The sequence below is a fragment of the Vombatus ursinus genome, unplaced genomic scaffold (genome assembly GCF_900497805.2).
Source record: "Vombatus ursinus unplaced genomic scaffold, bare-nosed wombat genome assembly UNPS02014830.1, whole genome shotgun sequence".
Lineage (NCBI taxonomy): Eukaryota > Metazoa > Chordata > Mammalia > Diprotodontia > Vombatidae > Vombatus > Vombatus ursinus.
The window spans coordinates 49,511,509-49,539,314 of NW_020954608.1; the positions used below are offsets into that span (position 1 = coordinate 49,511,509).

At 37.0% G+C, this 27,806-nt stretch overlaps 1 protein-coding gene across 5 annotated transcripts in view; it reads left to right on the plus strand.

Annotated features, from left to right (window-relative positions):
- Positions 1–27,806, plus strand: part of EPS8 (epidermal growth factor receptor pathway substrate 8) — a 263,667-nt gene that overhangs the window by 206,028 nt on the left and 29,833 nt on the right. For 4 of the 5 annotated variants that reach the window (XM_027838793.1, XM_027838794.1, XM_027838795.1 and 1 more), the window contains 3 exons: positions 7,340–7,523; positions 17,495–17,628; positions 26,945–27,053. In XM_027838793.1, coding sequence (XP_027694594.1) covers positions 7,340–7,523; positions 17,495–17,628; positions 26,945–27,053 — 427 coding nt within the window. The remainder of the gene's footprint in view (positions 1–7,339; positions 7,524–17,494; positions 17,629–26,944; positions 27,054–27,806) is intronic. The other variant, XM_027838797.1, reaches the window with a different exon arrangement.

Genomic DNA, 27,806 nt, shown 5'->3' on the forward strand with positions numbered 1-27,806 from the left:
TTCCTCAAAAATCCCAGACCAGTAAGTGACATTTTTGCAGTTCAAATGTAGCAATTCCACTGTCTGAAAGGATTAAAATGGATTTCTTAGAAATACTGACAGATCCTTTCCAGTGACATTTTACAGTTCAAATACGGTAGTTCCATTGCCTGAGAGGATTAAAATAGATTTCATAGAAATTCTGACAGGTCTTTTCCATTTTTCATCCATTTTGTAGTCAACCTTCCAGGTTTATCTATTAGTCCACTTGAGATACTGGAGTATTTGGGTCTCTTAATAGACTTTTTTCTGTCCTTTCTTTCTCTTCCACTCTTGTTTGTAGCTTTCTGAGTAATACTATTTGTTGTTTTCCATTGTCCTCCTCCATAAAATTTTAGAGATGAGATTTATTCTAAACAAGTGTTGGCTTTGGCTGCCATATCTCTCCATCTGGCAAAGAAATCAAATATTTTTGGCTTGAAGTGCTTTCCAGGCTCTTCTGACTTCCCTAAGTCTGTTCATGACATTAGTTAAACTTCTGTAGGAAATGAAGACAATCATATTTAAGGTTTTTATCCATTTCTTCTTTTTAATGTCAATTGCCTTTTTGAATGGATAAGACAAAACTAGTATAATTTACGTATAGTATTGTCTTATAGTCACTGTCCTTTCTTCTAGTTTAGTGTTGATTTTGACTTTTGCTGTAACTAATCAGTCTGAAGGGTGTTTGAAGAATTACTCTTACAGTAATAACAAGTCATTTCATATCTTTTAAGGTAGACTCATTTTCATTTTTGTGATATTCTTTTATGTTCACTATAGCCCACAGATCTTCTCTCCCTTGAGAAGATCTGTGAGATTTAGCAAATTTTTTTTTTACAATTTAAGATACATTTATTAAGCAATAGTTATGTCCCAGACACCTTGGAAGTCACAAAAGTCACTATGGTTTCAGAACAAAGGAATGAAGGTTGGCCCTGTCCTCAAGATGTTTACATTCTACTTGCTACTTTCCTTTTATGATTTATAGAAAAGGCTCCAAATAAATGTGTCAGGAAAATGACTTTTCCATGGTGATTCTTACTTGCTCTTTGAACTAATGGGTTCTCAGAATTATACTCAGAAGTCTAGCTAGGATTTAGTAAATTACTGAAACCCACAAGGTGCAATTAGAAACAACAACAACAAAATTAATATGATCTTAGACTTCTTTAAAAGAGACATTGTTTCCAGGAAAAGGAAGTTGAGAGCCCCACTGTACTCTGTAGTAATTCAGTCAAGATGAGTACCTGATTTGGGCTGGTAGCTTTTCAAATTGAGAGAAATAGATGAACAGGAGAAAGCCTGTAGAGATAAAATCTGTAAGAGTTGGAAAATTATCAGATGTGGATCATAAGAGAGAGTAGATATTTGATGACGATTATTCTGAGATGGAAAATTGTTGCTGTAGTTTAGTTGATTAGTCATGTCTGACTTTTCTTGACCCCATTTAAGATTTTCTTGGCAAAGATACTAGAGTGGTTTACCATTTCCTTCTCCAGCTCATTTTATAGGTGAGGAACTGAGGCAAACAGGGTCAAGTGACTTACCCAGGCACACAACTAGTAAACGTCTGAGGCCGGATTTGGACTCAGGTCCTCCTGACTCAAGGGCCAACACTCTATCCATTGCACCACCTAGCTGCCCCTGAGGTGGAAAACAGATTAGATTTATTTTATTTAGCCCAAAGGGCAGAAGTAGAAGCAGAGGATGAACATTTCAAAGAGGCAAACTTACACTTAATGTAAGGAAAAACTGCTAAACAATTAAAGCTATCCAAAATTGGAATGGACTTTCTCATAGGTTCTCCCTGACCCCTAATAAAGGCTATAGGACCAGGTTGTGGACACGTGGAATGGAGGATTCGTTTTCAAATATTGGTTGGCAAAGCAGTTACTGAAATATATTCCTTGAAATTCCATGAATATGAAAACATGAAGGTCTTAGGGGCACAAGTGGAGGTTGAGGCATGAGAAGTGGAAGAGAAAGGCAGGGTTGATGACTTATTACTGAAAAATGAAAATGGTGCCAGAAAATAAGCAGAAGACTCTGGACCAGAACTTAAAATATATGAATAAGGAGCTCTTATCCAGGAATGGAATGTACCTAACAAGGGCTGGTAATAATACATTTGCCTAGAGTCTTAGAAATCTAATCAAAAGCACTTTAGGCTAAAAATGGAATGGGAGAAAACTATATGCGTATCTGCCAAGATACCTGCCATAGAGACATAGAGAGTAGTTACAATATAAGGAGAATAATAGCAGTACAGACACTTGGAAATTCACAAGAGATAAAAGCAAAAAATCCAAGAAAAGAGTGAGTAATAGAAAAAAAAATTACCTCAAGTATTTGTACAAAAATGCACATTGTAGGGGTGACAAGCGGGATGAAGTAAAGATCCTCATGCAAAGAGGAGATTTTGGCTTCAAATGCAACACTGGGATTTGATAGGATTAGATAAAACTCCTGCCTGGAATATAGCTTTGAAGGGTATGCTTTGTTCAAAAGGAATAGGATATATAAAGTATATGTATGTATGTTGGAGGATTTAGGGTAATGAGTAGCATTATATATTAGAAAAATCATTTTCATATATGTGTGTATCTACATCCTTTATAAATATATACACATGCATATACACATATATACATGTATATAAATGCATATATGTGTGTGTGTGTATATACATATATATACACACATACACATATATATGTGTATATATAGGATACCATCACCTAGAACATACTAGGCACATAACAAATCCTTAATGACTGATTGACTGATGGATCTAGAACTGGTAGAGGCCATCTAGTACAACCCCTTCATTTTACAGATAAGGAAATTGATGGCCAAAGAGTAAAAACAAGGCACAGGGCAGGAAATGACAGGATCACAGAACCTAGTAGTAGTAATAGAAAGACCCTTAGAGACCGTCTAGTCCAACCTCATTTTATAGAAATACAGGAGGAAACATAAGGGAATGCATTTTGGGTAATGATCAAAGGAGACAGAAACAAAAGTGATATTGTCTTCAGAATTTTCTACAGGTATTGGACAGAAAAAAATGGACGTAGATGAGTACTTCAAGAAATAGATCAATAGCCCAGACCTAATATAGACCTAATATAATAGTCATGGGAGACTTCAAGTATTTGGACATCTGCTGGCGCTTACTCTGTGCATAGAGAAGAATATATAGAAATTTTCTTTTTTACCTTAGTAACAACTTCATTGTTCAAAAGATGGGAGAGCTAACATCTGAATCTGATTGCCATCAAAAATTAGGTGTAGATTGCTGAAGTAAAAATGATGAGAAGTTTGGGAGGAGGAGACCATTTCCTCTTAGAATTTGTGACTGAAAAGGAGAGAAAAACCAGGAAGGTTCTGACATATGTGCTAGATGTTGGGAAAGCAGATATCAAAAGACATGACCTAAAATTCTTAGGAGAAGTCAGTCTAGGAGATATGGGATGTTCCCAAGAATGAAATTTTGATGCTAAGAAAAACAATCTGATGAAGAAGAAAAGGGACAATTTCCTTAAGAGACAGTTATGTATGTACAGATTTTTATCAGTCAAACTTGATTTTAAAAGACATGTACAGAAGAGTGAAGCAAAGGTGGACATCAGAGGACACATACCAAAGTAATACAAGGTAATACCTGTAGATCTAAATAACATAGTTAAGTGAGTCTGCCAAAAATTCCAAGGACAACAAAAAGTTTGTTGTTGTTCTTAATGGTTACTTTTGACTAAGTGGAGGAAAAGAAGAGTGTCAAAGAAGGGACAGGAACATAGTTTGAGGTGGATGCAGTGGTAACAATTGAAGGGAGGGAGAAAGCAGAGCTGCTCCCCTCATTTTTTACTTCTATTTTCTTTATCGAGAAGTATGACCTTTAGACTGACAAGGGGCCTGATCAAAAATGATGAATAGGGAGTTGACACCTAAGCTAAATAGTGAGGGATAGTGTACAAGAGCCCTTAGCTGTCTTTGATGAGTTCAAGTCACCAGCCTCAGACAAACTACTTCCCAGAGTACTGAACAAAGTGGCAAAAGTGATTGCTGTCAGGAGTCTTTGAAGGATTAATGGAGAGCTGTTCAGGTTTGAAAAAGAATGAAAGAATTCTTACACCACTAGAGAAGGGTAAATGTCCTTTTTGAAAAAGGAAAGTGAATTGAATTGGCAATCTATAGATCAATGAACTTGAGTTTGATTCCTGATAAATTGCAAAGTTATTAGTGAACCTTTGGAAAAAGAATTGATGATCATAAAAGGCCTGCATGTCTTCATCAAAAACAGAGTGTACCAGGCTAACCACATTTCCTGTTTGTATAAGGTTACTTGATTGATAGATCAGGGGAATGTTGAAAAGACCTAATTTTCCTAGATTTTCACAAAAGATGTTCTTGCAGGTAAGAAGGAAAAAATATAGGTTTTCCTTTTTTGCCTTTGTCACCATGCTGAAGTCAAAGACCTCATGGGACCCAGTTGTTTTGTATTTCTTTGTTTAAAGGTTTGTCAAAGAATTCATCACTTATTGGCCAAGTATCAGGGAAACATCTCTCTCTCTCTCTCTTTTTTTTTTTTTGGCTAGGCAATGGGGTTAAGTGACTTGCCCAGGGTCACACAGTTAGTGAGTGTTATGTGTCTGAGGCTGGATTTGAACTCAGGTCCTCCTGACTTCAGGGCTAGTGCTCTATCTACTGCGCCACCTAGCTACCCCGGAAACATCACTTTACTTAATTATAATATCTGACATTTATATAGCCACTTTAAGGTTCCCAAACTTTATTGGAAAAATAAATAATTTTAAATGCATTTTTGAAAATTATCCTCATTTGATTGCAAAAACCCTGAGTTAAGTGCTATAGGTATTACTATCTTCATTTTTTAATGAAGAAAGTATGACTTTAAGTGCTTGCCATCATACAGCCAGTAAGCATTGGCAGTGGTATTCACTGGTTCATACTCCCAGTCCAACATTTTTTCCCTATACCATGTTACATTTTAGCCAGACTACTCCTCAAAGAGCAGACGTAGACCATCACTGAGTCTATATTTCAAAGCTTTCTAGATTAGTGGATCTGTGCAGAGTTTACAGAAATGCATCTGGAATTGCAGCAGGATAGAGTGGTTAAAGGACCAGCCTCAAAGCCAGGAAGATCTGGGTTCAGGTCTTGCCTCTGATACATCCGGTCGTGTGACCCCTGGGGAAGTCACTTTCAGAGTTCTAGACAACTCTCTAAAGCTATAAGTTATAGAAGAGGTGCCAACCTGCATTGATAGAGGGATTTCCTTCCCTCTGGAGTTCCCAAGGCTAATGAAATCATAGATCTAGTTTCTTTATTATTGCATCATACAGATCCTTTTTACAAGAAGATTGTTATGCCAGTGAACTAGCCTTCACTATGTGCCAGGCTTGGTGCTAGAAATAAAAAGAAAACTAATAAGAGGCAGTCCCTTCTCAAGGAGATCATGGTTTAATGGGGAGAGGATGTGCAAACAACTATAGATAAATTATATATGGATAATCAACAGAGGGTTGGCGCTAGCATTATGAGGGATTGAGAAATGCTTCTTACAGAAGGCAGGACTTTAGTTCAGACTTGAAGGAATCCAGGGAAGCTAGGAGGCAAAGATGTGGACAGAGAGTTCCAGGTGTAAGGGACAGTAAATTTAAATCGTTCTTAAATAACCGAATTATGATAGATTTAATAGGCCCAGAAGCAATGCTTAATAAATCTTTTTTCTAAATTAACTTTATTAAATATATTAGACCTAAAGTTAATAAAACTATTTCTGTCTGTGTCATTCTTTGCTTTGAGTTCGAGACAAAATGAGAAATTCCATGACTTCAGTCACACAAAAAGGATATATTATATATGTCTAACAAAAGCAGTTAGTTATTTCAGATCATAATTGCATAAAGTATTTTGGGAAGTGGAAGATACACCTCTCGGGTATCAGTACTGAGCCAAGGAATGTATTGCCATACTCATGACCAGAAGATAATATGAGCTATTTATTGGGCAAATGATAAATACGATGATGTGCTACCTCTCTTATGTAGTCACCCCTGGGGTTCAGAACTCTCAGATTCTGAGATATGTAGTTGATAGTTGTTGTTGGAGCTTTAACCAGCCCAGAGATGCCTACATACCTTTTAAGACCAATAGCCTTTGACTGAAGTGACCCAACCACTGAATTCTAGGGACAGGACTTTTAGGTAATAAGCAACATGAATCAACATAAATACATCAGATGGTTTACAGCACCAGGGCCTTGTGCAATAGGGATTAAGCCCTATAGATAGGTAAATATTAAGGCTCAATCAAGCTGGACAGGAAAATCAAGTAGCATAGCATCTGGATTGTGTAAACACAGGAAAAGGCAAAACGGCCCAAGATATACAAACACTTCAAAGCCTCAAAACAGTCATAAGCAAATTGGCCTATACAGACTACCTCCCCTGGACTGCCTTAGGCAATGGATGGTCAACATGAGAAAACTATTTGGATATTTAGGAATCATGAAGAAACTCATAGAAATATTAGAGTAATTAGAACATCGTTTAAAATGGTAATCCAAGGTAAAAGTTTAAATCATATATGAGAGAGAGAGAAAAACAGAAATGACAGTAGAAAAATAGAAATACTGTTACTGTCATGTTTATTTCTGTACTTCATGAGTGAATCATTCCTACATGGTTAAAGAAGTGGTCATTCTTTTTCTGAATTGCTTGGAAATCATGGGTACAGATTATAATTACAAATGCATTCTGTGACTTTTTCCTGATTAAAATTTGTCTGGTTTATATGTTGACTTATAATCACCTTGACTCATTTTAGCAGTCTGCATAATTTAAAAGATGGAAACCTAATGAGTATTTTGGGATATGTGTGCTTTCATGGAAGATAATTCAAATATTAGAATATGATTACCCTTTATATTAGCATGAAACTATATTAGATATTGAAATTTTGTTCAGTACTCTAAAAATATATCAAATTGTAATCCTTAATATTGACTTAAAAAAAAACCCTAAAGTTGTCATCGGAAAGTGGAGTTAATAAATGAAATTCATAATTTAAGGCAATGTAATATAAACTCATATTACACCACTTACTTGTGTTTCTTCCCATGTACATCATTATATAGTTATTTAATATACTATGAACATATTTTATGGCATTAATTTTGGGAGGATGGATGAGGGAGAAATAATTATGAACAGTATTAGTGTATTGGAGATAGTTTGAATACATATGATAAAAATTATCTTAAATGTTTACGCGTCTTATATCTTTCATTTAGAGCAGAGTGGCCCAAAGAACAGTTTATTCCCCCCTACGTGCCACGGTTTCGAAATGGTTGGGAGCCTCCTATGCTGAACTTCATGGGCACACCAATGGACCAAGACCTTTTTCAGTTGGCTGAATCTGTGGCAAATGTAGCAGAGCATCAACGTAAACAAGAAATGAAAAGATTGTCTACAGAGGTGAGAGTTCTCCATATGAGTTAGAACCAGGGTGTAAAGGGCTTTATAAACCAAACAAAAGAGTTTCTGTTTGATAGTAGAAGCAATATGGGGCTACTGAGTTTGTTGAGAAGGGAAATGACATGGTCATACCTGTGCTTTAGGGAAATCATTGGAGCAGTTGTGTGGAGAATGGATTGAAGGAAAGAGATTTGAAGTAGGGAGATCAATTTGGAGATTATTGTCATAATCCAAGCAAGAGCCTGAAGGAAGGTGGTGGGTGGGTGAGTAGAGAAGAGAAACATGTGAGGGATGTTGGGGAGATAGAAACAAGAAGATATGGCAACTGATTGGATATGTGTGGTGAGAAAAGGAGTGAAGAGTCAGGGCTAAAACTGAGATTATGAACTTGGGTGATGGGAAGGATGGAAATAGGAAAGCTCAGACTCGGGGAGTGTTTTGGAAGGAAGAAAACGAGTCATTTTGCATATATTGAGTTGAAAGAGAGGGTCAGAAGGGCTGTTGACAGAGTCTTTAGGTATGCCCAAGGTTAAGAAAGCATACTGTGGATGACCAACCAGCAAAGTAGACTAGGAAGGAACAGTCAGACAGGGAGGAGGAACATCCGGAGAGATCGGTGTTAACAAAAACCCAGAAAGGGGAGGCTGTTCAGAAAAAGAAGTTAACTGACGGTTTCATGTGTTGCAAACATATCTAGAATTTTGAGGCCTTGAGAAAAGACCATCATATTTTATAGTTAGGAGCTCTCTAGTAACCTCAGAGAGAACAGTTTCAATGAAATGATGAGGTTAGAGGCCAGATTGCACCGAGTTGAAGAAGGGAGAGAAGTGGAAGTGTAGGCAATGAACATATGTAACTTTTTCTAGTTTTGTTCTATGAAAGGGAGGCTAGATGTAGCATGATAGCTTAAGGAGGAGTTGGGTACAGTAAAGATTATTTAGGGTAGGTAGATGGTGCAGTTGATAGAGCTCCAGGCCTGGAGTCAGGAAGATCCAAGTTCAAATGTGACCTCAGACACTTGCTAGCTGTGTGACCCTTGGCAAGTCACTTAACCCCTATTTGCATCAGTTCCTCATCTGTAACATGGAAATATATTGGAGGAGGAAATGGCAAACCACTCCAGTCTCTTTGCCAAGAAAATCCCATAGATGAAGTTCATGAGGGCATGTTGAGTTGACATCTACTGAACAACTGAACAGCAACAATAAAAAAAGTTATTTAAGGATAGGGGAGACTCAAGAGTATTTATAGGCATCAGAAAATGAGTCAGTATATGGAGAGAGCTTGAAGAAAGTGAGGAGGTGATTGTGGAAGTATTCTACTGGAGAAAATGAGAGGGGATAGGAACAAGAGTTCATGTAAAAGAGTTGCCCTTGGTAAGGAGAAGGGTCACCTCTTGATTACAGATTGGAGTAAAGGAGGAATGAATGACAGATGAGTGATGGAAGGAGTTTAGAGATGTGGAGACCTGAGTTATGAGTTAAATGAAACAGGAAGCCATGCAGTGAGATGGGAAATACTTTGTCACTCTTGAAAGCATCTATCAATTCATTTCCTGCTTTTTCTGCCCCTATTGAATATGGAAGCTATGAAAATTGGCAAAGTAGAGATGAATAGAGAGAAAGTATGACTGGGCAGCAAAAGGGAGTACATGAATGCGTAGAAGCATGTACATAGGAGTGAAAAAACAAAGGGCACAGTGAATCTTGCAGTTTTTTAGGTACATATATGGCTTGTCCCAGTCCTATAGAGATTCTGTGATGTCAAGAATAGAAGTTTTTTTTTTAAACCTTTTTGGTATCATGGCCCTCTGGTAGTCTGCTGAAGCCTATCAACCCCTTCTCAGAGTGATATTTTAAAATGTGTAAAATAAATGTATAGGATTCCAAAAGAAAACAATATATTGAATAACTATCAAAACACTAAAATTTGAAAAACTGTTAAAAACATATTAAAAAACAAACAAGTTCCTGGACCCTGGGTTAAGAATTCTGGCCTAAAAGAAGTCTAAGCTAAAGGTTGAAATGTGTGACTGACGGAATGTAAGAAAAAAGAAAAAAAGCAGGAGTGTTAGGATAAAGAATGTAGAAGCATATTGCATGGCCAGTAGCAGGGGAAGAAAATCTTTGGTAGCAATAGTTATACGCTTATAAGCTACATAGAAATTCCTAAATATGGTACCTGTAGCACTTAATTTGCTTCAGTGACTCTTAATTGATGATATTAGTAAAATTTGTTACAATCATTTTATTCAGAAATATTTACTTTGGGAGATAATGAAGAAATTATTTGATGTCTTTTGCAAAGCACATAAGGTTCCATCATTTTAAATATATTTTGTATTAATATTTTAGATTTGATGACTTTAGAACCCTTGCATCACCATGAGGCATTAAACAAACCTTCCTTCAGTTCTGTTATGTGTTTACTACCAACACTAGTAGTAATACTTATAATAGTACCTGTTTCAGGAAGAGTTCAAAGGGATGGCACTACGTAATGTGATGTTTCCCCTTGGCCCTATATTTTCTGGAAAGATTATTTTTCCATGACCTTCTCTGACTTGTTAGAATAATAAAGTGACCACTAGTTTGAACTGATTAAAATCCATTTTGTTGAGTGACGAGGCTGAAGATCTAGATAAGATGAATGAGGTCAAACTGGAGCAGAAGGCATGCCTCACATTCTTTCCTTTAATTTCCCTACTACCTCAAGAACAAAGGTAGATAATTAGTAGTCAATTTGAGCATTACTCAATTCTTTCAATAAATGTCCCAATATAATTGTTTTTTGTCCTGTGGACATTCAGAATGTGCTCTGAAATACTCAGATGAATGAGTTACGAGTAGATAGTAATTCACATCTAGTTGCATTATTGTTAAATAGGAACATATGTCTAAATTAAGTTTCTATTATCTGTTGTCTTGTAGACCAATTCTGTAGCCATCAACAAAATGGAATGGATTGCAGCAAAGTCAAGTGGCTTTAAAAAAAAAACATATCATACTTTCTTTAGAAGAAAACAATTAAAAATGTGACTTTCAGTAGTCTATTCCATTCTTTTCATTTCTATTGACACTCAGTGAACACAAACAAATTTCTAAACTCTTGCCATAGGTGGCTAGTGAAGAGGTGGATCTAATCAGATGTCTTTTTTCCCTTTATTAAGTAATAGTAAGATTACAGTAGTAGGGGATCAGTTAGCAAATATATGTATTTTCTTATTTCTGTGCTATGGCTTAAATACCATTCCTATGAAATTCCTTTCTCTTGGAAAACAGTTTTTCTACAGAGAAATATGATCAAGCATGGATCTTAGTCATTACCATGCCTCCTAGTTGTGGATGTCCTCCAAGGCTCTGTAATGGGCCCTCTTTTCTTCTTTTACAATCTCAATTCTGATCTTATCAGGTCCCATGGATTCTGGTATCATCTCCTTGATGGTAATCCTCTGGTCAATGAATCCTGTTCTAATTTCTCTCGTGAGCTCCAGTCCTTCATCACCAATTGTCTATTGGACATTTTGCAGTAGATATCCCATAGGCATTTCAATCTCAAAATCTCCAAAACAGAACTCGTTTTGCCCCTAACCCTGCCCTTCTCCAAACTTCCCCATTATCACTGATGGCACTGCCATCCTCCCAGTTACCCACGTATGTAATCTCTGTGTCGCCCTTAAATCCGCACATATAATCCATTCAGATGCCAAATTCTTGGGATTTCTACCTCCACAACATCTACTGCATATATCCACTTTTCTCTTTGCTCACAGTTACCACCCTATTTCAGGCCTCTCATCATCTCAATTGAAATAATACAGTAGCTTTTTAACTGGATTCCCTTCATTCCAAAGTGCAGATTTGACCATGTCACCACCTCTATTCAATAAACTCTGGTGACTCCCTATTACCTTTAGGATAAAATATAAACTTAATTGTTTGGCAGTCAAAGCCTTTAATCATCTAGCTCCTTCCTACCACTCTAATCTTCTTACACATACTGCCTTCAGTGTATGACCCTAGGCAAGTCACTTAACTTCTGACTGCCTTAGTTTCCTCAACTGTAAAATGGGAATTATAGTATCTACCTTACAGGATTATTGTGAGGATCAGATGAGATAATATTTGTAGAGTGCTTAACACAGTACCTGGCATGCAGTAGGCACTTAATAAATGATTCCTTTCCCCACACTCCTTCCATATACTTTACAGTCTCTCCATGCTGGCCCACTTGCTGTTTGTTACACACAACACTTCATCTTCTGTCTTCATGCCTTTGTACTAAGTTTCACCCATTCCTGAAGCGCTCTGCTTCCTCTTCATCTCCTCCTAGGATCCCTGGCTCTCTTCAGTATTCAGCTACAATGCCACCTTCTGTAGAAGACCTTGTCCAATCTTCCTATTTGCTAGTGCCCCATATACTCTGTGTGCATCTTGTATGTCTTCATTTATATTCATTTTGAACATTTAGAATGTAAGCTCCTTGAGGACAGGACTGGTCTTTTTTTTTTCTGTTGTTTGTTGTCTTAGTACTTAGTGCAGTGCTTGGCACATAGAAAATCCTTAATAGATGCTTGTTCATTGATTACTGCTTTCAGTAGTCAAACACTTTCTTCCTTTATAGGTCTCTAAAATTTAATTTTTGTGTAAGTTTTTTCAAATCCTAAATTTAAAAACAGTATCATATTTGATGATTCTGGTGAATAAATTAAGTGTTTCCACTGAATGATAATAATTTTATTTTACTTTATTTATTTTCAGTTAACAAATTTATTTATTTTTAATTTTCAACATTTACTTCCACAAGATTTTGAGTTCCAAGTTTTCACCGCATCTCACCCCTACCCCAAGATGGCATGCATTCTGAATACCCCTTCCCCTAGTCTGCTTTCCCTGCTATCTCTCCCCCCCTTCCCCTTCTATTTTCCTGTGGGGCAGCATAGATTTCTGTACCCCATTTCCTGTATTTCTTATTTCCCAGTTGCATGTGAAAACTTTTTTTTAAACATGTGTTTTTAAAACTTTGCGTTCCACATTTTCTCCCTTCCTCCCTCCCCACCCATTCTCATTGAGAAGGCAAGCAATTCAATACAGGTTATACATGCGTAGTCATGCAAAATACTTCCATAGTAGACATGCTATGAAAAACTAACTCTATTTCCCTTAATCCTATCCCGCCCCCCTCCCATTTATTCTATTCTTTCTTTTGACCCTATCCCTCCTCAGAAGTATTTGCTTCTGATTACCCCCTTTCCCAATCTGCCCTCCTCTCTATCATCCCCCTACTCTCCTGTTCCCTTCCCCTCCTATTTTCCTGTAGGGTAAGACAGATTTCCATACCCAATTGAGTGTGTATGTTATTCCCTCCTTAAGTCAAATCCTATGAGAATAAGATTCACTCATTCCCTCTCACCTTCCCCCGTTTCCCCTCCACTGTAAGAGCCTTTTCTGTTTTTTTGTGTGAGATAATTTACCCGTTCTACCTTTCCCTTTCTCTTTCTCCTAGTATAATTCTCTCTTGCCCCTTAATTTTATTCTCCAGATATGACCCCTTCATCTTCAACTCACCCTGTGCCCTCTATCTATCTATCTATCTATCTATCTATATACATACATATAATTTTTTCCCTCCAACTATCCTAATACTGACAAAGGTCTCATGAGTTACAAATATCATCTTTCCATGCAGGAATGTAAACAGTTCAACCTTAATAAGTGTCTTATGATTTTCTCTTTCCTGTTTACCTCTTCATGTTCCCCTCGAGTCTTGTATTGGAAAGTCAAATTTTCTATTCAGCTCTGGTCTTTTCATCAGGAATGCTTGAAAGTCCTCAATTTCACTGAATGACTATTTTTTCTCCTGCAGGACTATACTCAGTTTTGCTGGGTAGGTGATTCTTGATTGTAATCCTATCTCCTTTGCTCTCCGAAATATTATATTCCATGCCCTGTGGTCCCTTAATGTAGAAGCAGCTAAATCTTGTGTTATCCTGATTGTGTTTCCACAATACTTGAATTGTTTCTTTCTGGCTGCTTGTAATATTTTCTCCCTGACCTGGGAACTCTGGAATTTGGCTACAATATTCCTAGGAGTTTTCCTTTGGGGATCTCTTTCAGGAGGAGATCAGTGGATTCTTTCAATTTCTATTTTGCCCTCTGGTTCTAAAATATCAGGGCAGTTTTCCTTGATAATTTCTTGAAAGATGATGTCTAGGCTCTTTTTTTGATCATGGCTTTCAGATAGTCCAATAATTTTTAAATTCTCTCTCCTGTATCTATTTTCCAGGTCAGTTGTTTTTCCAATGAGATATTTCACATTGTTTTCTAATTTTTCATTCTTTTGGATTTGTTTTACAGTGTCTTAATTTCTCATAAAGTCACTAACTTCCAATTGCTCTATTCTAATTTTTAAGGAAGTATTTTCTTCAGTAATCTTTTGGACTTCCTTTTCCATTTGTCCAATTTTGCTCTTTAGGGCATTCTTCTCTTCATTGGCTTTTTGGACCTCTTTTGCCATTTGGGTTAGGCTATTTTTTAAGGTGTTATTTTCTTCAGTAGTTTTTTGGGTCTCCTTTAGCAAGCTGTTAACTTGCTTTTCATGATTTTCTTGCATCACTCTCATTTCTCTTCCCCATTTTTCCTCTACTTCTCTTATTTGCTTCTTAAAATCCCTTTTGAGCTCTTCCAAGGCCTGGGACTGATTCATATTTTTCTTGGAAGTTTTGGATGTAGGAGCTTTGACTTTGTTTTCTTCTTCTGGTTCTATGTTTTGATCTTCTTTGTCACCAAAGTAAGATAATGTAATCTGACTCTTTTTGTGCTGCTTGCTCATAATCCCATCCAATTACTTGAGTTTTAAACTCTTTGTTAAGGTAAGAGTCTGTTTCCAATGTGGAGAATGTACTGTCCCAAGCTTCGGGGGTTTGTACAGCTGCTTTCAGAGATATTTCTAGGGACCTGAAAATTTTAAATTCTTCCAAGGTGGTATGATAAGGGGCAAGGTGTTTTCTCTCCACCACCACAACAAGCTCCACCAAGCCAGCGCTCCTCCTCACCCCAGGACCTCCCCTGAGAACTGTGACCCAGATCCAAGCACAGGCAAAGTAAGAGATTCCTGCCTCAGCCCTGGCAAAGAGATCCTTGCAATCCCACTCTTATCAGCCACTTGATTCCCCCTCAGTCTGTGGGCAGGAAGCTCAGGAGGCAGTCGCTGACCTGGGGGTGGCTGAGACCTAGCTTCTTCTCTCACCGCAGTCACAGACTTTTCCCACTGACCTTCTAAGTTGTCTTTGGCGTTTGTGGGTTGAGAAGTCTGGAAAGTGCCACAGCTGCCCACGATTCAGTCCTCTGAGGGCTGCTCCAGGGTCACTGTGGCCTGCGCGCCCACACCGAACTGCGCTCCTCTCCCAGCCCGGTGCGATATACCTTTCCAATCAGCCATGCAGGTTGTCTTGGGCTGGAAATTTGTTTTACTCTGTTTTTTTGTGGGTTCTGCTGCTTTAGAATTTGTTTAGAGTCATTTTTTATAGGTATTTGGAGGGGTTTGAGGGAGAGCAAAAGCAAGTCACTGCTTTCCCTCTGCCATCTTGGCTCCGCCCCCCAAAAGGCTGAATCCAAGCCGATAATAATTTTAAATGAGCAATTATCATAGAGTCACAGATTTAGAAGAGTTAGAAGAAACCATGATCTAGTTTAACTCTTTCATTTGACAGATAAGGAAACTGTGGTCCAAAGAAGTAATAATTTTCCTAATGTCATACAGACAAATTCTAGGTCTTCTGATTTCAAAAGCATGTTTCCTCATACAATGAAATTCATACCGTAGTAGTAACTTATCTTAAAATGTTTTTGATCATGTAAACTATTTTTCATGTCATGCATGACATGAAAGGATTACCTCTACCCCAATAATTACTATAGTTGTGATCCTAATTGTTTAATATAAACTCACTAAAGTAGCAGAGAAGGCAGACATGGATCTGAGGAGCCATTAACTTGCTGTTGGACTAAAACATGAGCTAATTATATGTGGCAGGGTGTGGTTTATTACATCTCCAGAGACAAAGGGAGTGGGGAAGAAAGGGCAGTGATGATTATCTATGCGTGGTCACCTGCACCCTCAGGAAGGACACCAGCATCCACTAGTGTTACTATGGTAACAAGTGCTTCTTCAAAATTATAATTGGTTGAAAAATAATGAAAAAAGAAAACACTGCTAACCACATTTTTAGGAGATTCCAGGCTTTGAAGTTTTGTTAGAAAAGTAGGTCAAGTAAAAGTGATTTCAGATATTTAATGGAGCTGTTAATTCCATGATAAGACCTCAGGCCTTTGCTATAGTAACTGAATACAGGACCACCTTTTTTTACTGTAAGTCCTAAGGCATCCCTGTGACCTCCTATTTCAGCATTGTAAGTAACAATGGGCACAGGACAGTGGCCAATTTGCATGTTACTGCTACTACTTTTGTACTCTTTTGGTCAGGGATAGCATAATTTTTATCATTAAAGTTTGTTCTTAGTATCACTCTATTTCCTTTCTTGCTCCTGATACCCCTCACCCACCTGTCATTTCCATCGCTCTTATAATACCCCCCCAAGTTAAGTCGTCAAAATGAGGTCCCTATTACATGGTACATGGCATCATCCCAGTCTTACACAATAAAATTTTAACTGTAATGTGTCCCCTGTTGTCAGTACTTCCTTCTCTTATATGTAATGAGTGAATTAATTTGAGTTAAAATATTGATGCCATATTGTGAATAATAGTTTCATTTTAGTATCTGTAACTCAATGAATTGTCCACAGGAATGAGTAATTTGAGAACTTCTAGCATCAAGGCCAGCTCATTATGTTAGATATCTTTGATTGCTGTGGGAAAGGTCTTTTCATAAACTCCTGAAATTTCACTAAATAGTTTTAGCATCTTTCATCTTCCAATAAAATAAGGCCAGCCCTTATTCTAAACCCTCCCTGTTCCTATTATAGCTAGATTAACTAGGGACAGTAGAACTAATTCCTTCATAGAACTGGCTTTGCTCATGAAAAGATGGCTTATATGTCATACTTCTCACTTAGTATAAACATCTTTGCCTAGGTTTCCCTTTTTTATAACTATGGGAATTCAAAGAAAAGGTTTATAATTTTGCTTACTCACCTTATTCTATAGAAATTGTCTATATAATACTAAACTGGCATACTGTTCTGAAACCCTGATGGGAAAATTTGTTCTTCATGTTGTAGATCAGGTGTTAACCTGGGGTCCCAGGCCATTTGAGGGGGTCCATGACCTTGGATGAGGAAAAAATTACATCTCTATTTTTGCTAACATCTAGCTAAAATTTAGCATTTCCTTCAAGCCTGAATGTAGGCAACAGATCACAGTAATTCATAGGCTTCACCAGATTGTCAGAGAGGTCTGTGATACAAAAAAGTTAAGAATCCCCAGTATAGAGTGAAGGTTTTGCATTTATATTGATTGCATATTTGAAGCCACACCTGTGACAAAAATGATAATACCAATGTTTCATAATTAGCTAAAATAACAATCAGTGACCTGAAAAGTGAAAATGATACCATAATTAAATGAATACCTTCCTGGGCAGGAGTGTGTTACAGTCAAATCAAACCAGTTCCAGCTGATTGTTAGATGTTCAGTGTGAGCATTTATACCTTCAACATTGGCAAATGATACATAGATCAGGGCTTGATTTATTATTTTGTTTATTGTCTAGTCTTAAGAAAATTATGTGGATGAAATTTAATTTATTAGTTAATAATTAATAATGCAGATTAAGCCTGAAAGTGTTTTATGCATACATTTTCCCCCGGAGAGCTGATTGTTAAATGTTTACCAATACACCTGTGCTTATGGGTACTAGTTGAATAACTAGTCTTACTATATTGACATTGCACTTATATGAAAGAATAATTTTGTAATCATTTCTCATTTTTTAATCTCTTTGTCTTTCAGCATTCTAGTGTACCAGAGCAACCTCCACCTGATGGGTATGCATTCAATAATACAGCTTACAAAAGAGGGCCTGTGCCGGACCCAGGGGAAGCTGCCCTTGCTTTTAAACAGACTTATAACCACCATGTAGATAGGTAACATTCAGTGACCACCACTGAGAATTTGTGCCTGTCTTTTTTTTTTTTCACACCAACTGAGGTGATATAATCTTCTCTGCTTCTATAAATGTCAGTCTATTAAGAATTTAACAACAGCATCTATGATGTTGCTGTTAGTGGAGATAAAGATCTGGGTTCAAGTGCTTCTTCTGACATATACTGACTTTGTGATCCTGGGCAAATCACATGACCTCTCAGTGCTTCTATGTTATAATTCTCACTTAGTATAAACATCTTTGCCTGGGTTTGCCCTTTTTACAACTGTGGGAATTTAAAGAAAAGATTTATAATTTTGCTAACTCCCCTTATTCTATAATAATTGTCTATATAATACTAAACTGGCATACTGTTCTGAAGCCCTGGTGGGAAAATTTGCTTGCTAGGCAGGTAGGTGCCTCATTAGATAGAGCTTTAGTCCTGGAATCAGGAAGCTATGCATTCAAATCCAGTCTCAGATACCATCTGACTATAATACTGAGAAAGTCACTGCCTGCTTTGTACCACTGTAATGGTACCTGTTGGGGCAGCTAGATGGTGCAGTGGATAGAACATCTCCCTGGAATCAGGAGGACCTGAGTTCAAATACTGCCTCAGACACTTGCTAGCTCTGTAACCCTGGGCAAGTCACTTAACCCTGATACACACACACACACACACGCACATGCACATACACACACAAATAATAATAATAACGATAGTACCTGCTTCCTAAAGTTATTATCAAGATTGAATGAGATAATATTTATAAGACACTTTGCAAACTTTAAAATGCTGTGTAAATGCTAATTTATTATATTTGTCATTTCTTATAGCACAGTAGTAGTAGACCAGCTATATAACAGCTAGTTTCTATCATTATCAATAGTTATTTCTAATAATTATTATTACTAAAGTTGCAGAGACGATGCTAATCTGCATTGATAGAGGGAGTTCCTGTATCAGAATTAGGTTCCTATTCAAGTGAAATCACAGGTTTGGCTTCTATTGCAGTGCCTCACTATTTAAGGGTTAATCCTTCCTTTGAAGAACTGGCATTGATAGTGGGGGGGAAGGGGTAATCACTTAATTCCATTCTTCTCACTTGGTGTAAATATATTTTGATGAGTTTGCCTTTCATTAAACTGCAGGCCTCTATTAGAAGCAACAAGTTAAGTAAAATTCAAAATATTAAATCTCTCCAGTACTTTTTGTTTTTTCAAGTTGAAAGAACAAAACTTTACCACTGGAATTAGGATAGAAATGTTTGTAATTATAATTCTATATACATATAGTTGTTTCTTTGTTTCGCCTTGAAAGTTTTACCATCCCAAATAAGTCTTAATCTTTTTTCATGTATATTGCCCTTGTTTAACATTTTCCTGCAGAGGCAGGGAGGGAAAATAGGAAGGGGAGGAAAGGAATTCATTCTGACTGATAGCAACCATCCACCTGCTATTTTGGGAAGGAGAGAAAAACAAGGGAGGATGGTCAAGTAGAATAATGGGATACCAAGAAGGTCCTTGATTTATAGGTGATATGTACCCACTTAGAGGAAAAAACATATATGTGTATGTGTATATATATATATATATATTTATATATACACACACATATATGTGTGTGTATGTATATGTGTGTGTGTGTGTGTGTGTGTATGTGTGTCTAATATATATATGTTAGAGAGGCCATAGTACACGTTTCTCTTGTAATTCTCTACCCAAAACCTTGGATTTCAGTTAAACTTAAAGGTACTTTTACCTCCTACATTTTCAGTTCACTCATCTCATTATGTTGCTACTTTGTATAATGAATTTAGGATAAAATCTTCTTCAGGGATTTTTTGCCCTACAAATTTAGTGCATAATACATTGCAAATTCTATCAGAACCTATATAATGACCAAGATTTTTACAATTAAGTTGAATGAAATTGTACGAATTTTTGTATCTTACAAAAATGTGTTTGTTTATATGTAAGATAGAAGTTAATAGTGGCTCAGTTTTCAACTTTAAGGTTAATTCAACAGTAGTATAAGAGGGAGGGTTTAAGAAGGGTTTCAAGAAGTCGCATTTGTCATTTCCTCTGTGTGTGTGTGTGTGTGTGTGTGTGTGTATGTGTGTGTGTGTGTGTGTGTAGCAGGTTTTTTTTGGTTTTGGTTTTGGTTTTTGTCAAGGATTGTGTGGCAGAGGTATGATTGTGATGATCGATCAGGAAAAAGAGCTGCCTATACATTTAGACTCTGCTTTCTCTTCTCTCATTCACTTCTTAATACGTTGCAGTCTGGCTTCTGACTTCATCAGGTAACTAAAACTTCTCTCTCCAAAATAACCAATGATTTCTTAATCACGAAATTTGATGGTCTTTTCTTAGTCTTCATTCTTGGTCAATCTGTGGTATTTGACATCGTTGACCACCCTCTTTTCTTGGAAACACTATCTGTTTTAAGTTTTCATAATAGTCTTCTTTCTTGGCTCTCCTCCACATATCTAACCATTTGTTCTCAGATACCTTTGCTGATTCATTGTACATATCGTGTCCCGCTAAGCATGCCCATACCCAAAGTCTTCATCCTGGGTTGACTTCCTTTTATATATTTTCTTGGTGGCTGTATCATCTCCCATGAAGTAAATTATCATTGCTATGCAGATAACTTCCAGATCTATGTGCCCTTCCTTAGTTTGTCTCCTGAGCATTTATCTCACATCTCCAAATACCTATTGAACCTTTCATACTTCATTCTCTATGTGCATATAAAAATAAGCATGTCCAAAACAAAATCTCTAGTATAAAATCTTAACCCCTTTATTTGGCATTTAAAGCCCTTCATCAATTGGCCCCAACTTGACTTTCCAACCTTATTAAATTCTAGTCTCCTTTATGTACACTCTAGTCTAATGTAACTGACTTTCTCTCTTTTCTCATACACAGAACATGTCTCCCATCTCTGTGCTTTTGCACTGGCTTTTCTCCAGGACTGGAATATGCTCATCCTCATGTCTGCCTCTTGGAGTCCATAGTTTTCCTTAAGGCTCATCTCAAGCACCATCTTCTACATGAAACCTTTTCTGATCTGATGCCTTTCCCTTTTATCTATTTTGAATTTATTTTTTTATTTTCCTTTATATGAATATGTTGACTTACCTGGTTAAGTTCCTCAAGGGTAGAGAATTTAATTTCTCTCTTTGTATTCACAGTGCCTGACACGTAATAGGCATTTAATAAATGAGTCCCTAAAATGTAAGCACATCAATAGCATATTAAAATAAACAAAGAATTAATGTAATAATTCACAATATGGGATAGCATTAAGTATACATGTGTGCTGTACATACACATGTGACTTAAGGTGGTAAAAATATTTTTGAATATTATCTATGAATATCTCTGTGTATTTTGAGGTTTTTAAAAAATCATTACTTCAGTTTGAGACAATCTTTTTTCTGTTTCTTCAGTAAAGTTAAACAGTTATCCAATTGTGGTAACAATAACAATAACAACTGATTTCATATAGTACTTTAAGGTTTATAAAGCACTTTCCTTATATTATCTCTTTGAGCCTCTGTACTGTAAGTATTATTATTCCCATTTTATAAATGTAGAAATGCTCAGAAAAGTTGTTTTTTGCCGATTGTCACACAGTTAATAAGCAATGGAAGAAGCATTTGAACTTAAGTTTTCTGGACTCCAAGTCCATTTGCTATGCTATACTACTCTCTATTAGCAAATAGGTAGGTCAATAGCTAGGGTAAATATGCTTTGGGAATGCTAGAGATCAATGATGCAGTTCAACTCCTTGGAATCTTTCAATTACTCTTATTAGTTATAGTCAGTATTTCAGAGTCATTGTTTCCATAATAACTTTGCATATTTTTTAAACGCAACATTAGTGATTAATTACCTTCCTAACATTTGTATTTGGTAGCTCAGTAGAAAATCTTTTGGAGAGGTTTTCCATGTTATTATACAGAGAAAATTAGGAATTTAACCTATAGCCCAGCATCATGGGCTCTGGCTCATATAACCTGAGCTCTAGCCCAAGGGTGGCCCCCAAAATTTACTATTTTTTTTCTTGTCCCATTCAGACTTGCCTCTGGGAAGAATCAATTTTATAGCCGAAGTGTAGCTTACATATGTACCTCTCCTTAGATCAATCAATCGAAAAGCATTAATTAAGCTTACTTGCTAGGTACCAGGCACCATACTAATCTCTGGGAATACAAAGACAAAAATAAAGCTAGTCCTCAGGATCTTGCATTCCATGAGAAGAGACAATATGTACATCAGTAAGCATATAGAGTCTATGTGCAAAGTAAAACAAGGTAGTTTAGGGAAGTGGGGAAATAGGAGGTGGGGGCACAGGGTAGGATTCAAGATTCAGGTAGAAATGTTGCGTAAGTCTTGATATAAACAGGGCCTTCTAAGAGGCAGAGGTAAGGAAGGAGCACATTAGAGGCAGGAAGGACTGGCACTGCGAAACACAGAGATAAAGAGATCAGTCAACAGGTTTCCATATACAGTACAGTCACTCAGTGTGACAATACAATTTATAAGGTACAGCACTGCCTTTATTGAATCCATGAAAAATGTAGCCAATACATAAAGGACTCAAAATAGCTCATAAATAGTGCTACACTTCTCTCTGATGAATTTTACCTTCCCTGACGTGTACTCCGTACTCATAACACTCCCCAGAAGCGAAGACTGTGCTGGGAAAGGAAACAAACTTAAGCTTGTTACAAGAGTAATCTTTTCACATTTTAGTGAGTTCCACTCGACCTCCCCCCCCCCCAAAAAAAAAATAAAACCCAAATAGGCATCTAGCTTTATGGCACCACCCCCTCCTAAAGGAAACAAACTTTGGAATTATAGACAAGCAACCTTTGAAATTTCCACTTTCTCCTCCAGGAACCCATATAGGAAGGCAGCCTGTATGCCTTTAGGGTAGTACCCTAAATGATGTCCTCATCATGAAGGAAATGAACCTAGGTGTGGCTTGGGAGGTAACCCCCTCAACCATTTGAGCTATACTGTTCAAATAAATTATAGTAATGATGGATGACAAAATTCAAGTCTCCTCTCTCCACCACCCACCCCCTCATATTATTGTTTAAACCTCATTTCAGTTCTTGCAGATCTGGGGGCCATGTGCTCAGTCTTCTCTCTCTAAGAGGCTGTCGTTGCCCAAGAACCCCTCTTCTCTCAGTAAAAACCTGGAACCCTTAACTTTCTAACTTGAGCTTCACAAAGAAGTGATTTCTCCTTCCCCACCTCCACTACCCAGGAAATAGACCTTTTCTTACTAGAAGATTGATTTGGGGGATTAAATTGCCCAGGAACCCTTCTCTCTCCAGAAGGTTAGGCTTCAGGAACATCAGACACTTCCAGAAATCTAGGTTTCAGTAACTACTTACACGAGGGGGTTCCCTTGACTACAACTGCTTTCTCTTGGCAGAGAAAATATACCACTGCTACTCTGAGGCTACACTAGGGCCAGAAACAGGTTCTAGGAATTCTCCTCTTGGCCCAGGTGGCCAAGAGCACATGCTACTTCCATTTGGGTCTGGGTGCCAAGGCAGCCATTAACAGTAACTCATGGGAAGAACCGACTCCCTACCTCTAAACTCCAAAACCATTCCTAACTCTGTTTTACTCTTAGTCTGTCTTTCAGGAAAAAAAAATTCCCAGAGGACAAAAATGTCTCAAGCAGGTAATGAAGAGTTGCTTGTATAGTCCAGAAGGAAGAATTGGCCCCTTCCACAATGATCTATTCTACAGGAGTCCAAGCCAATCATGTCGTTCATTATCCTTGGGTTCTGTCCTCCGGGAAATGCTAAGAGAACATGTTTGTACCCTCCATAGGAAGATGGAATCAGAAGTTCCAAACAAAGCCTCACTCTTTTTTTTTTTTTTGGCAATTGGGGTTAAGTGACTTGCCCAGGGTCACACAGCTAGTAAATGTCAAGTGTTTGGTCTGAGGCTGCATTTGAACTCAGGTCCTCCTGACTTCAGGGTCCATGGTCTATCCACTGCGCCACCTAGCTGCCCCAAAGCCTCACTACTTTAAGGAACCTTCTGGATCAAGCCCACACCTTCCCAAGTGTCGTTAGTCTTTCCAATAGGTATCAACTAGCATAATCTCAACCTGTGTTGGGGAAATTCTCTTAAAGCCCCAAATATAGAATTGCCGCCTTATATATATACCCCATTGAGCTGATCAAGGAACTCTCATAATCATGCCCCAGCATTAGTATTGTAGAAATTCAAAGATCTCTGAAAGATATTCTGTTTAAAGTTCAAAGAGACATTTAGCATCTTGACACAATTATTGTAATGCCATAGAATTTTAATTATGTGCTGAGAATGAAGTGAAGATACTGTATGAAATCTACTCACTGCTCAGTGAATTTACTGTTGCAGTTTGCACCTTGACATTTGAATAATTAGTTAGAATCTGGGGAATAATTTTAGAGTTGTTTTTAAACTGCTGATTCAGTTTCCTTGACTTTCACATTTAACATAAATATCAAGCTCATTATTCTTGTTCCAAATGAAAAATGGAAATTACATGTTCTGATACATTATAGATTTTTATATGAAGTCCAGATAGAACTAAACATATTTCTAATTGTTATTTTCTAGTTGACAAATACAGTCAGGGTTAATGCAGCTGACAATGTGGCCTTACGGAACATTTAATTATTTCTCTGAGGCAGGTTGAAGGCTTCACCTGGCCTTGAAGAATGCTGCCATGGAAGTTTTTGTTTTCCCAGTCACAGTGAGAAGACTTCCTTGACCGTGTCTAACATTTATCTCACCCTTTGTTTACAATGTGACACACACTTAGTTAACTGTAATAATTAGACTCCAGGGTAGGAGAAGTATGGAATAAAGGAGGAGAGATAAGCAGTGGAGAGACTGGAGAGGGAAGCATGTATAAATGGGCAATAATGCTATTTTATTTAACCCATGTTCTTGCCCAACTTTCATCAAAATAGTCAACTGCGTAGCTATGTAACCTTAAGTGTGTTACCTAACTTCTCTGGGATTCTAATAATAGTAATAGCTAGCATTTATGTAGCATTTTGTTTTTGGCTAGGCAATGGGGTTAAGTGACTTGCCCAGGGTCACTCAGCTAGTAAGTGTTAATTTACATCGCATTTTAAGATTTGCAAAATGCTTTAGTAATAATATCTCATTTGATCCTCACAACCCTGAGAGATAGATGCTATTGTTAATTCCATTTTTACAGATGAGGAAACTGAGGCAGAGAGAGCTTAAATGACTTGCCCAGGATCACGCAACTAGTGTCTGAGGTGGAATTTGAACTCAGGTCTTCCTGACTCCAGGCCCAACGCTCTATATACTGTGCCACTTTAACCTGTTTAAACTGTTAGAACTGGTAGACTACTAAACCCCCCAGATCTTTTTCAGATAAGCAGCTATCTGGCCATGTCTGTTCCATCTTGCATTTTTGAAGTGGAGTTTTTCTAAAAATACCTACAAGTGTAAGACTTTCTATTTACTCTATTATATGTCATCTTTCTGAGTTTGGCCCAGTGTCCTTGTCTGTCAAGAACTTTTTGGATCTTGACTCTGTCATCCATCATTTTAGTTTTGTGTCTCCTGCATGTTTGATGAGTATCCCATCTCTGCCATTCTCTGCATTTATCTCTGTCACTCATAATGATGTTAAACTACAAATAACCCAGAACACATGTCTGGGATACTCCATCAGAAAACTCTCTCCAAGTGAACATAAAATTACTAAAATTTAGTTCCATCCATTCAACCCACTTTAACTCATCCTAACTCTGTTATCATTTTTTCCACTTCTAAACATCTTTTCACAATAATGGCCTGAGAGACTTTGTCAAATGCTTTGCTGGAATCTGGGAAAACTGTGTCTACAGCATTCTCCTGATCAACCAATCTAAAACCTAAATGTAGCTAAATGTCAGCTGTTACTAATAACAATATTCCTAATTTGCCAAAATGTTTTTATTTATTACTTTGATCTTTTATTGAATTAAATGAATTTTTGTTATTATTTTTCAAAAACCACTTAAAATTTAAAGTTCATTTAAAGTATCACTTTGGTAATTTAATGGATAGGGAATAGGTCTATGATTTTATAGATATGAACTTGCCAATCAGAAAATTCCCAATCAGGAAATTCCCTCAACCAATGGAGATTGGTTCCATGTCTATAATCTATAGTTTTAGAAAGCAAGCTGATTCTTAGATTGTCCCTCTGAAACCCAGATTCCAAATCTAATGTTTTTAATTCTAGAGTTCTCATATGTTTGTCATATCTTACTGTCTTTTAGTTTTGCTGTAACATTTCCTTTAATATTTCCTGTATTATGGAATTTTTGAGTTTTATTTCCTCTAGACTTTTTTCCCCCTGTTGTGTCCAAATTCTGTTCTGCCATAGAATCTGTTCTTTAAATTTTTCATTTACATTTTCTCTTTATCTCATCATTATTTTTTGTTAGGCCTTCCAAGCACTCTTCCAGATTTTTTGGAAGGCCATTCTGTTCTCTTGAGTTCTACCTGTAGTTTCTTTTTCTTTTGGAGTTTTCTTCTGACAACATCTTACCCTTACAGTATTTTCTTCATTGTATTAGACACTGCCTTCGATTTCCTCTGGTATCTCAGCTTTTTTTTCCCCCATCCATGATGTAATTTCTTTCCTTTCCCCTCTTTTAGTTCCTATGGGATTAGGAGAGGGAAGGGATATTCAGCACATTTCTGGCTGCTTTGAAGTGATGAAAGGCAATCTTATTAAAAGATCTCACTCAACTAAGTTGAGCGCTGGAAGTCCCCACTTTAAAAAAATCAATACTTTCCCTCTTTCAAGATGCTTACCTACTCAGTGTCATATTCATGACACAGCAATTTGTGTTGGCCTCTTGTTTACCTTATATATAACTCTTTTCACAGACCTTGTGGATACCTTGGTAGCATAGATTGAATAAGTGGAATCCACAGACAATTTAAAACAATCCATTAGAAATTAGCTGTAACATCTCTCAATTGATAGCAAGTGTTTAGCAGAAAATTTGATTGATTAGATTTTTAGTTTCTTTTGTGTTATCCATTCTTTGTTAAAAATGCTAATGAACATTTACCTGTATGCTAAAGAACCAGAGCTAAATAAAGAAGGTAGGGAAAGATATGAGGGTGTTGCAACCTAGATTAGTTGCAGCATTTAATCCTAAGAAATCTTGTATTCAATTGGGAACTCCATAGATATTTTCCTTTTGATAGACTTTTATTTTAATATCCAGCAGTAATTTTTTCCTTTGTTTCAGAAATTATGACCTACTCAAAGCCCCTCCCAAGAAATATGCCAAATCCAAGTATGACTTTGTGGCCAGGAATAGCAGTGAGCTTTCTGTGATGAAGGACGACATATTAGAGGTAATGATATCTTCAGCTCCTTCTACTGTAAATGGTAATTGTAATAATGCTAACAATGATAGCTGACATTTACATAACACTTTGAAGTTTGAAAGTCACTTTTACAATCTTGTCTGAACCTTGCAACAACCTTGTGAGAGTACTTATGGGTATTTTTTTTAAATGATCTTGTCATACTAAGAATACAAGAGTAAGTTCAAAGGTGGCTTACCACTGTAAGTATATGGTTAATTAAACTCTTTATCTTATTTCTTGAACTCTAGTTAGATAAAACTGTCAATACATGTTGTGCCTTCTCCAGTCTTTTATTGATTTGGGGAGTCAGTTATCTTTGTTCTGCTGCTGAGTGTGAACATATAGGATGAACATATCTGACAAGATCTCCCACAAGCTATTTGAAATTCAGCTCTAATAAAAAGTTAACTCTGGTATTTCTCCTTTCCTTCCACTTTTTGTGTCTATCCAATTCAACAAGCATTTACTAATTGCCTGTTCTCCAGAAGGCACTGTGCTAGGTGCTAGGACTAAAAAGGCAGAAACAAAATAGCCTTTGCTGTTAAGGAATTTGTATTCTACTGGGAGAAATAAAAACATGTATTAAAGATAAGTAAATACAAAGTATATGCAAAGCATGAATACAGAGGAATTTCAAGAGGAAACCAAGCCAGTACTAGGTCTCATGTAAGTGGTTGCACCTGAGCTATATTTTGAAGGAAGTTAGTGCTTCTATGAAGTCAAGGTGAGGAGTGACAT